The sequence below is a fragment of the Bufo bufo genome, chromosome 2 (assembly GCF_905171765.1).
Source record: "Bufo bufo chromosome 2, aBufBuf1.1, whole genome shotgun sequence".
NCBI classification, from domain to species: domain Eukaryota; kingdom Metazoa; phylum Chordata; class Amphibia; order Anura; family Bufonidae; genus Bufo; species Bufo bufo.
This window is the reverse complement of record NC_053390.1, coordinates 311,008,818-311,020,438: the sequence shown is the minus strand read 5'-3', so window position 1 is coordinate 311,020,438 and position 11,621 is coordinate 311,008,818. Positions and strand designations below refer to the sequence as shown.

General features: G+C 40.4%; 1 protein-coding gene across 1 annotated transcript in view; it reads right to left on the bottom strand.

Annotated features, from left to right (window-relative positions):
* Window positions 1-396: 396 nt before the first annotated feature.
* ROR2 (receptor tyrosine kinase like orphan receptor 2) overlaps window positions 397-11,621 on the bottom strand; it is a 160,133-nt gene continuing 148,908 nt past the window's right edge. Inside the window, exons 5-9 of the mRNA XM_040416940.1 lie at window positions 9,114-9,241; window positions 6,183-6,497; window positions 4,141-4,386; window positions 3,164-3,369; window positions 397-2,957 (exon numbers count right to left, since the gene is read on the bottom strand). Coding sequence (XP_040272874.1) covers window positions 1,539-2,957; window positions 3,164-3,369; window positions 4,141-4,386; window positions 6,183-6,497; window positions 9,114-9,241 — 2,314 coding nt within the window. The 3' untranslated portion in view covers window positions 397-1,538. The remainder of the gene's footprint in view (window positions 2,958-3,163; window positions 3,370-4,140; window positions 4,387-6,182; window positions 6,498-9,113; window positions 9,242-11,621) is intronic.

Sequence of the window (11,621 nt, the reverse complement as noted above, 5' to 3'; positions counted from 1 at the left end):
TCCTCCTAGGGGTGCTAGCTCATGCGGTTATTAGATCACTTATACCATAGACTGCAATAAAATATTATTGCAGTCTATGGTAAAATCTCAATTTTCTTATTTAGCCCTCCTTGTGACATTTGGTCACCGGAGGGAGCCACCTCCCTCCATATAACCGCTTAGCTGCCACTGTCGCAACTGACCACACTATCTAAGAGGTTAAATGTTTGTGATCGGAGTTGTCTCCAATCACAGACACTGCCAGTGGATGTCTCATGTGTAAAACAGCAGGCACCTTCTTCATTTGGTGGATGTCACCAATGGGTTAATGAACTGCATTTAGTATGGATCATCTATAATAAAGACTTCGAGGCAGACAATGAAAAGACTGAAAGCCTTTCTGTCACTGTCAGGTTCATCCCTTTAATCGCAGGGAATGCTACATACATTAAAATAAATGTAATTTGCATTTTATGCAAAACCTTTATTAAAAACATGTTTCTGAATTTACAGAATTTAAATGACAGGATGCACTGTGATACAACTGACCGTACAGTTTGCGATTTGTACTGAAACAAAGGTATGAAATGAATTGACCTGTTTACACATTTATAGTTAAATCATGGACATAATTCAATAAACTGACTCCTAGGATGACACTGTAAACAGTTAAATTATAAAAGGTTTCTGATCAAAACAATTCCAAAAAAGTATATAAAAGTTGATAGAACATAAATTATGTTTCAACGACTGTACATGATATACTCTGCAAAAGCAAGAACCAAAACAGCACCCTACACAATGCTGCTGCCTTCTCCTCCCACGCTAACACTTCTTTTTGGCTTAAAAGAGAGCAAATTCCATTGCAGTTGGCTTTAAGGCACCTTCATTTCTTTACTGGTGCTTCAGCAGTATCAGATGTCTGTTTTCTAGTTTAGTTACACACCAAACTAAAATGGAAAAATAAAAATACAAACAGATCCCTAAATCTTGAAAACATTGTCAAGTTAGTGCATTGTACACCAGTTCAATGTTTGGCTCACTACTAACATATACAGAGCATGATCTATTAAGTGGTGTAAATTAACCAAAAGAAGTACAGTTTCTGAAATGCTGAGCTTCTGATACACACGCTCCATTTGTCACATTTCACATCTCTGTAGGAATTCATCGTTGATGTGGCTCACGTGCAAGAAAATCCTGGGAAATGTCTTTTCAGGATAAGACAAGGGGTTATTGTGACAAGTCCATTAATTCGTTCTCTTTTCTGGTCCTTAAAAATTGGCATAGGCACATTTCACTAAATTTACAGTCACAGTCTGGGTTACACATGTTGTGCTCTGGTACTCAGCCATATGTTGCACAGCAACAGTATATGACATCTCCTTTTATAATAGTGTTGCTTTCCAAAAATGTGTGTTGTTGCTGTCAACACAATTATATCATAAACTAGTGTTTATGGCTCTAATTTTGAATATAGGCACCACGTGATGTATTACAATTAGTCTGTTGTACTATTCAAGCCTGGAAGAAATGTTCCTTAAAGACAAAAGGAGTATTTAAGCTTCTGACTGAATATCTGTTTCATCTAATGGAGATGTATCATTGTCGCCCAGTAATTCTGTCTCTGGTACAGAAACCTCTTCCTCCTCTTGGACAGGATTTTGTGACACATCCTCTCCTATTCCATGTGCTTCATCACTGCCGTCTGCAAGAAGGGCAACTCTATCGGCCATGGAATTATTTGATGGTGCAGTTGTTACATATCCGGTGCTGGTGGAGCCACTGCCACTATGATGAGATCCAGGTTTTGGAATGATTTGTGGAGGCATTTGCTGAGGAGCCATTTGCATTGGTATTTGAACTGGATAAAAATAAGCAGCCATCTGCTGATAACCATTGACTGGAATGTAGAGCTGCGGAGGTGGCACCATAGACCTCATCTGACCCTTCATTGGTAAAAACTGTGGCTGAGGAAATGGCCGTCCTTTGGGCTTGAGGTCAACATATCTAGCGTTGCTGACATTACTAACCGGGCTGGTACTGAGTGAACTTGTCTGTGTGGTATTACTTGCACCAGACGTTTGTGCAGAACTGTTGTAGTTAGACATATTTTCCCATGTTCTTAGTCTGGTGTGAATGTCTTTAAATCTAGGTCTTCTTGCAGGGAACTCATTCCAGCACTCAAGCATAAGGGAATAAATCCAGGCTGGGCAGTCATCTGGGCACAACAGTAGCTGGCGATTCCTTATCATTTCAATAACATCTTGGTTGGAATACCCACAGTATGGTTGTAGACCGTAGCTGAAGATTTCCCACAGCACTACTCCATAGGACCAAATATCAGAATCAATGGTACACTTGCCATATGCCACCGCTTCTGGGGACATCCACCTTATAGGAAGAAGTGAATTCCCAACTAATTTATAGTAATCTGCTGCATACACTTCTCGGAAGAGACCAAGATCGGAAATTTTAATTGTCAGCTTATCAAACACCAAAATATTTCTGGCAGCTAGATCTTTGTGCACAACATGATGACTTGAGAGATACTCCATTCCTGCAGATACCTGAGTTACAATGTGGAGGAAATCAGCTGGTTCCAAAGTGGATTTCACAGTCTTGTCATCATCGGTGCTGCCTACATCAGAGTGCGGAGATCTCATGACGAGAAACTCATGCAAGTCACTAAGTGGGGAATAGCTAAAAATCATACTCATGGGCTGCTCCTTGGTTACAGTACCAATAAGGCAAACAATATTTGGGTGCTGAAGCCTTGACCTCATCATAGCTTCATGTTTAAACTCCTCTCGAAGAGCCACTTCAACTTTGTCTTTTAATGTCTTTATTGCAATGGTCTGTGTCTGTTCCCCAGGAGCGGTACCAAAGAGATGTCCCTTGTACACTTTTCCAAAACGATCCTCTCCCAGCTCTTCCATAAACCTTACAGTGGACAGGTTTATCTCTTTTACTTTAACCTACAAAGAACAAGAAAAATATCTTAGAAATCTGAATAAATGTGCTCACACACAAAGAACAAAGAGGATTGTGATTATATTGTCCAGTTTTACACTTAAGAGAAGGTTACAGAAAGCTGTATTCCTGTACTGGAAGGTATAATGCACTGCTCAATTCCCTAATCTTCAATCCAGTTGATAGTGGAAAACAAGGAATCTAATCCTACCGGTTGCTTTTGCTGGTTCATAAGGGGCATCTCCATGTCTTGGCTAGGTGATGCCATCAGCTGACGTCTTTGTGGGGTAGCAGCTGATGCTTTCTGTTTGTTTCTACACATACAAACTAAGAAGAAGAGGCAAGCTATGACCAGTGGAATTGCAATACTGGGGACCAGGATATAAAGGATTTCCATCTTTGTGTTTTCTCTGGTACCTGTGAACAATAATAATATAGTTATAACCATGACAATATAGTTTTTGTTCTTCGTCAAGACATGACAACATTTTAGGAATCATTCTAATATGTACAATGATGCCTTTAAAAGTAAGGAGGTTTCAGACTAGAACGAAAAATCCTTAAAAATCAGGAAGCTGTATGGGTTCATAGTACTGACTGTGAATGGGAGCATTGAAAGCTCCATGATGTGCTCAACTCAGTGTTCCTATGCATCTCTATGGAGAGCAACAGTGCATGCTCATCCTATTCTGTGGTGGAGAACATTTAGGGGCCACAGGTGTCTCATCTGTAAGCAAATATCTTCCACTAAACACACTTTTTTTTATTAAAACCTACAGTAACCAATGTACACAACATAGTTAAGGTTGAACCACACGGTCTGGTTTTATAAAGCCAAAACCAGGAGTGAATTCAAGTGAGAGATGAAGTTGTATCTTTCCTTTATACATTCTCTCCTTTTATGATGATTTTGGCTTGAGAAAAACTGCATGTGGTCGTCCCCTTACTGATCGAATTAAGCTTGATACTGTGTGAAAATATTTTTCTGTATTTTATAATGTGTCTCACAGATTATATTAGTTTGGATATACTACCTTATCTTTACTCTCACTTGTCTTATTAAAAAACTATTTACAACTGTAACCCTCCCAAAAGCACACATCCTGCCCAATACGTTATCTCAATAAAAGATAAACATTGCTTAGAGAAGGACAATTTATGGAGAAATGTTCGGACTCCGATACATACGGCAAGATGGCACATCACACAGCTCTACCCGCACATTCTTGTTAAGGGTGAAGCACCAGGGACCTTCCATCTGGCCGCCAGGATTGCGGCAGTACGTGTGCCCTCCTCCAATTTCTGGATATTCAGCAGCAGACAGCTGGTGGGTGTGTGGAAACTGGCTACTCCATGACTGGCACTGGTGTCCAGATTTGGTGACACTGACCGACCCTCTATAATCAGTCCCAGTACCATTGTAACACTGTTGATCTGTAGAAGAAGCACAAAGAATATAAACAGAAAATAAAACACAGTATACTATTGTTTATTGTATTTTGGATCTCTGGTCTTAAGGCAATAAACAGGAGATGAGCAGCTGCCTCTGATGTGCGGCTTAAAGGACTGGACGTATTTAGTTGTCAGGACAACCAAATGTTTTCTACTTATTTGTCATGTCCCTTATGAGGGAAAGAGTCTTTTGCTTCTAGAGTAGTTAAAGCTGCACAATATATTTAACACTGTGTTAAAGGGGTTTTCCGGGATTTTCATGTTGATGGCCTATCCTCAGGATAAGTCATCATTATCCGATGGGCGGGAGTCCGACTCCCAGCACCCCCTTGGCACACACCAGAGCTCCAGTGAGAACCGCAGCCTCCTTGCAACTTACAGAGCACAGTGCCGTCCATTGTATAGCGGCTGTGCTTGGTATTGCAGCTTAGCCCCAGTCACTTCAATGGGACTGAGTTGCGCCTAGGCCATGTGACCAATGAATGTGACGTCACATAGCCCAGATAGAGGCCTAAGCACTCACAGAGAACCGTGGCCTCTTTAGACAGCTGATAGGTGGGAGTAGGATAGGCCATCAATATCAAAATCCTGGAGAACCCCAGTATTGTATTTAGGCAGAGATTTCACTGCCATTTTTATAGCCTTTTGGTCAGCAAGGTGTTACTATAAAGTCTATTTAAATACAAATAAAACTAGCCACTATGGCTTAAGAGTCCAGTGGGCGGTCTCAGTCAGTGACTGGCACTCTTCTGTTCACCATTGTGTATACAGACAGCTGTCACTTATAGGACTGCCCACCGGACTCCTAAACACATAATGAGCAGGGACTTAAATGTATACATTACAGGTTTTGCTGACTCTTTTCCCATAAAACGATATAAGGCCGCTCAGCTCCTCCTGCTCTACAAGATTCTGCTTGCAAAATAAACCCCTTTTTCAATGTGACAGGTTACATCTAAAAACACTGAAAAAGGCTGTGTGTGTGTGAAGGAGGCCTTACGTGGATGGCCTTGAACTTTGGTCTGTTTTTCATTCTGTAAAGGGGTTGCCGGAGATCATAAAAATTTGGGGCAAAGGCAGACAATGGTATAAAAAGGAAGCATTGCTGTTGAATCCCATACCGCTCCAGCATGGTCATTGATTTTGGTGATCGGGTGCAGCATATGTTGTTGATGTAACATCATTGCTGCAGCCCAGAAAACAAAGACCAGAAGGTAGCGGTGATGCTGGAACACTGGGGGATTTCATACCATTGCCCAATGTTTTACGATCCTGGCCAACTGCTTTACAGCATTGTCACCTATGTCCTGCTGATGCACATAGGGTATGGCAAAACTACAAAACTTCCTGGTAAGGATTAGGTGATATTTTGCGCTGACAAGTTTTTTCTATCAATTGCAGCTAGTTTTAGCTCTGGATTCTGTACAAACCCTGCACATCTGGTGTGAATGTCATGGCATTTACATGTACTAAACATGAGGGCTAACTACTGAAGAGAAATAGGCAATGTTATACATCAACCAAGCGGTCTTTGAAGGCTGCTTACAAACATGATGCAGACATGTGTCTCATGCTAATCAGGGAAAATATTCCTTGGTGGGCCCCATTCACAATCCCGAAGCCTGCTGAGAAAACACCTATGACCTTTCTCCAAGACACAACACCAATGTAGAGGGCAGATGGGAGCCAGACTGCAGAGCTTTACTAGTCTGAAGATGGACTCCTCCTTAATCAAAGAAAGATGTTTGACAGCCACACACGCTGAGCTGCGAACTTACATCTGTTCATCCTCTCCATTGGGATGCCGATCCTCATGCAATTGGAAGCCTCAGGGCTCTCAGGTAAAGGAAGCTCTTCACAGTTCGGAAGGTGAAGCTGCATCAATATGGCAGGATTGGAACGAGCTATGTTGTATTCCTGATGGCATAGGTCATTTTCCAGTACTTCACACTCATCCCTGCACAGTTCTCTAGGCTTTGGAATGCGCGAGCGGTCATCACACAGTGGAAACACAAAATGGCAGAAAGATGGTATGGCAAACTGGGAACACTGGTCCGAGAGGTGGGTTGACGTTCCAATCATGGTGAATGCCGCTACCGAAAATAAAAACCATTAGTATGGTCTTGAAATACAAGTTTAAGATACAGCGATGCAGATTGGCCTCAGTGCACATTGGACGCCCCATGGTATATGTTGGTTGCAATTACAATTTTTTTTAAAAAAAATTAACAAAAACTCTTGCCAGGAAGAGGGGTAAGATACATCTTTATCATAGATACAGTCTTACATCAGGCTAAAATCTTTAGTTTTATAGAGCTTTATACAATAGCTGTTTTTGACACTAGTTGATTACAGTAATGGAGAGTATGGTCCAAAGGCACCAGTGAAATTGGAGCCATACTGTAGTTGGCAAGGATTGCACCTAATATATTAAAAGCTCTGTTAATATGCACCTTTTTAACTCCTGCTTTTGACAAATGAGTTTAAAAGTGCATTGAGAACATGATCATGCTCACTTTCCTCACTTGCTTTTTTGGAGTGAGAAGAAAAAGGTTAGGTAAATTTGGTGCAAATCTTAGGCGTAACCAGACATACAGAACATTTTTATTTCTTTATTGCCATCCTTTATATAATTGTAGAGCTGAAAATGTTAAATTGAAAATGTATTTGCATGGCTTTAAGTGTAAAGTCTGCTTTTCCATGTACTTAACATTAGAGGGCGCCAAACACTGTGCTAAACCATTTATTTTGAAAGGATTGTGAGAATACCAAACTGTCCTCTCAAAGTTCCATTTAAAAAATAGTCATTTGTGATGTTGAACAAAAGGAAATTCACAAACCTCTAAATAAATAATAATTATATGCGTCCCATCCCGCTATGGGCTTAGATCAGGCCCCAGGTGGCTGGACTTACATAATCATCTGACATCTGAGCAGGTAAGTGCTCCGCTTTCACATAACTACAATTGTAGTGAATGGCACCTACACAAACAGCGCAGCAGAACAAGCTACGCTGCTTCCATATCCCCTTTAGGAATGTGGGGGAATTTACGAAGTCCGGCATTTCTTATTCTGGTCTTAGCTAAAATGCACAGGAGTAAGATTTCACAGACTGTACTTGTCCGTGCAGCACAAAAGCAAATCTACAACAGGGGAATTTTCCAAGCCCTGCACATCAGAATTCTGGCTTCAAAAAGTTGAAAGTAGGGGCTTTGAGACTTTTTTGGGGGTCACCTGCGCAAAAATGTTGAAACTTTTTTAAAGGCAGTTTTCCATCTGCATTGTTGCATCTTGTGTCAAATTTATCAAATGTCACAAGATGTCTGATGTATTTGCAGCATCTTTACGTCCAACACTTGTTGCTCCACTTGCTATGACACCCTTTTTTGTGGAGTAACATTGCGACAAGTTTTGCAATTTTTTTAATTTTTTTTTAAATCACAGTTAAAAAATGTGGCTTATTTCAGCTTAACAGGCTGACCACAACCACCTTCCCACCCACTTTTCAAAACTGGAGCGAGCGGTGTAAAAATGTAAAATGTCACAGGATTTTTGGGCAGATAAACCTAAAGCCCTATTTTACAACTTTCTGAAGCCAGGATTGTGGATTGCAGGGCTTGATGAAATCCCACCATTATCTTAAGAGTTTCCTGAAATGTCTACATCCATAGATTTAAATGAAATAGGAAAGCCTGTGTTCTCATTAAAAGGGTTTTCCGAGACTCTAATACTGATGACCTATCCGACATCCAGCACCCGCACTGACCAGCTGTTTGAGAAGGCACTGGTTCTCCTGTAAGCACCGCAGCCTTCTCACAGCTTTCCAAGCACAGTGCAGTACATTGTATAGCGGCTGTGCTTGGTATTGCGCTCAGCCCCATTCACTTCTATGGGGCTGAGCTGCTCCTACGTCATGTGGCCGATAAACACGTCATCACTGGCCTAGGTAAAGCAGCTAGAAGGTCGCGGTGCTCACAGGAGTGCCAGTGCCTTTTCAAACAGCTGAACAGCGGGGGTACTGGATGTCGGACCCCCACCGATCAGATACTGAGGACCTTTACAGAGGATAGGTCATCAGTATTAAAGTCTTGGAAAAACCCTTTAAGTGACCACGTTCAGTACATATGCTGGCAAATAGTATTCTTTCGGCATTTCTGGTATTTTCTTTTCGGGGATGTTATGTGCTGACGTCCCTTATTTTTACTCTATAGGAAAGCGCAGCAGACTGCAGTTTCTTATACAAAGGGTCACTGCAAAAAAAACACTGTACCACTGCAAACAATGGCCAACATATTCCACTCCATGGCTATACAGTAGTATATGTCGGTGGTATAGAGGTATGCCTTTAAGTATACCATTAGCATGATGAAAACAAAGCCTAAGGCTCCATGCACACAGCAGTGTCCGTACGTCTGTTCTTAAACAGCAGATCGGCAAAATACGGACACCATTCCTTTTTTTTCTCACTCTCATCAATAGAAAGGGCTATTCTGATCCACAAAATGGACAAGAATGGGACATGTTCTATAATTTGCCACATGATCCGCAAACAATATGGATGTGTGAAAAGGCTCCATACAAATAAATGGGCCAGTGTGCTATCCGCAAAAAATGTGGACAGCACGCGGATGACAAATACGTAGTGTGCCTGAGGCCTTACTCTGCTTTCTTGTAGTGATACAATTAGGTCTGATCTCCGCAGCACTTACCAGTAATTCGGTTTTCAATCTCCCCCTGCATCTGGAGGGAATCCACATAAATGCTTCTGTTTCCAATGAACCTGGCACAAGCAATGCCCCTATAGGGCTGACAAAATCCATCTTCCTGGTAGTCATACCTGGAGGGGGAGAGAAAACATATCACAGCTTTTGATGACTATTTGCCACAGCCCTATAAATATTCACAAATATGCACGTATTCACAAGAGCTTGAAGCTAAACTAGGTGCAGCCTATGACTATTCAATAAAGACCATTATATAGTAGAATTTTTGATAGTCTACGCTTTGGGTCTGTTTTTGTGAATTTACTGACACAAGAGACATGGAAGCTGCTCATAGACATGTTTTGTTAGTGGAACGCACCAACGTATTTGCTTATAATATAAAGAGTAGGAGACCTGTTGGGTGCTTGCCCAAAAGCTGGTGATAGAGGAAAGTACCTTAATAGGAATGATTCTTTCTGTCCTATCCTATCATTATGATTGGAAGATAGGCAGTGCCAGAGGTGTCTGGCACCCTCTCATCTCTCTTGCTACACTGAAATCAAGGACCCAGGGGTTCTGGCTGAAAACAGCTGACTTGTAAGGGTGTCGGACCCCACTGATCCAATATTGATGACCTACCTCAGGATAGGTCATCAGTATCTAGAAACCAAACAACCTCTTTAAAGGGCCATTTCAGTCCGGGGTATTTTTAAAACTCAATACTAATAGAATTAATTTTTTATTTTTTTATTTATAGCTGTTTTTTATTTTTCATTTCGGAATTATTATACTGTTGAAAATTAAATACAAAATCTTGTCCGGTAGAAGTCAACACAAATGATACAACCAAATATATGGATAGGTAATCCATTGTCAGTTTACTGCTGCTGTGGGGGGAAGAAGTTATCTGCAAGGTAATTATAATTATAATAATAGGTGTAGAATTGAAATAACAATATAACAAATGTATTTTTCTCTTGATAAGCCTAGATAAAGATGCCCACAGAATAGCATTGCATTGATTAGTGTAATGTATGATGCTGTAAATGAGTCACTACAGAGGGTCTCTCTGGACGTAATAATGGAATGACTGAGAGAGTTATACGAGACTGTCTGCCCTTCTAAAAGTCCAACGAAAGAGCAAGGTAAAGAACTAGGAAAAGAAGTAGAATACATGGAGTGATGAAAAAAATCTAGAAAACAAACCATCCATTTTTTGTTTGTAAAAATAAATAACAAATGCACAGAATATTCACATCTAGATTGTTAATATGTGATTTCAAAAGTTTTGATGGAAGTGTCCTTTTAAAGGAAATGTGTTATCCTAAAATGTCTTACTGTTTAATGCAAGTTTTTATGTTAAACATATGAAAATGTTCGGTTATGTTTAATCTACCATATCACTATCTATATTTTAAAAAATTCTAAATCCTATATCCTACAGCTTTCCCTCTGGCAATAGCTGTTCTGTATAGATCACTTTTCAGCAGTCATCAATTATCATTACAGGCCGTATTACAATGACAAAGAATATCTATGTAGAGATAACACAGGATCCACCTTTCACAACACGTGATGTCAAACCATAGATACTCCCCTTTCTTACACAATGACCCCTGCCCAGGTAAGAGGACGTCTAAGGCTACTTTCACACTAGTGTTTAAGTTTTCCGGTATTGAGATACATGCTGCGGTTTGCTTTCCTTCCTGGGAGTCAATGGGGACGGATCCGTTTTCTCTGTCACAATCTGTCACAATAGAAAACAGATCCGTCCCCCATTGACTTTCAATAGAGTTAATGATGGAAAGGTCTTGGCAATGTTAAAGAGAATACAACCAGATCTGTTCATAACGGATGCAGATGGTTGTATTATCAGTAAAGGAAGCGTTTTTGCTGAACCCTGCCGGATCCAGCAAAAAACGCTAGTGTGAAAGTAGCCTTAAAACGCTCCCTGTCCATTGTGCCTACAGTTCAAGGGGATGCTGTAAAGCATATCTCTAAATGCAATTAACAGCAGCTCAGGCAAGATGTCTGCTCCCAAATAAAAAAATAAAATAAAAAGTCTACAATCAGAAAACAAAACCAGATTAGATAAAAGAAATATGTTTTACAATCTGGTTTAAATTAGTAAAAAAATATATTATTTTAAATATTATTAATTTACATATTATTACTTTAAATATGCAAATTGATATGGTATTAGGTAGTGTTACCTATACAAAGACTTCTTTTAGCTCTATATTTAATAGTAGATATTAGTACATATGCACAATAAGACTGACTTCATCCTATACTCTCCTTTGGCAAAGAATTAGTTAAAGTGTACGTTTTCTCCTAGACTGTTGTACAGGGGCCTTAAAGTGCTGGGGTCATGACTAGCTCATTTATAGCACAGCTGCAGAATAGAAGGACACAATGCACATCCTGGGGCCATGCAAGTGTTCATTGAGTCAAGGAATGCTAGATGGCTACAGGGCGTTCCATACACGCTAATCACAGGCTGTTAACGTGCTC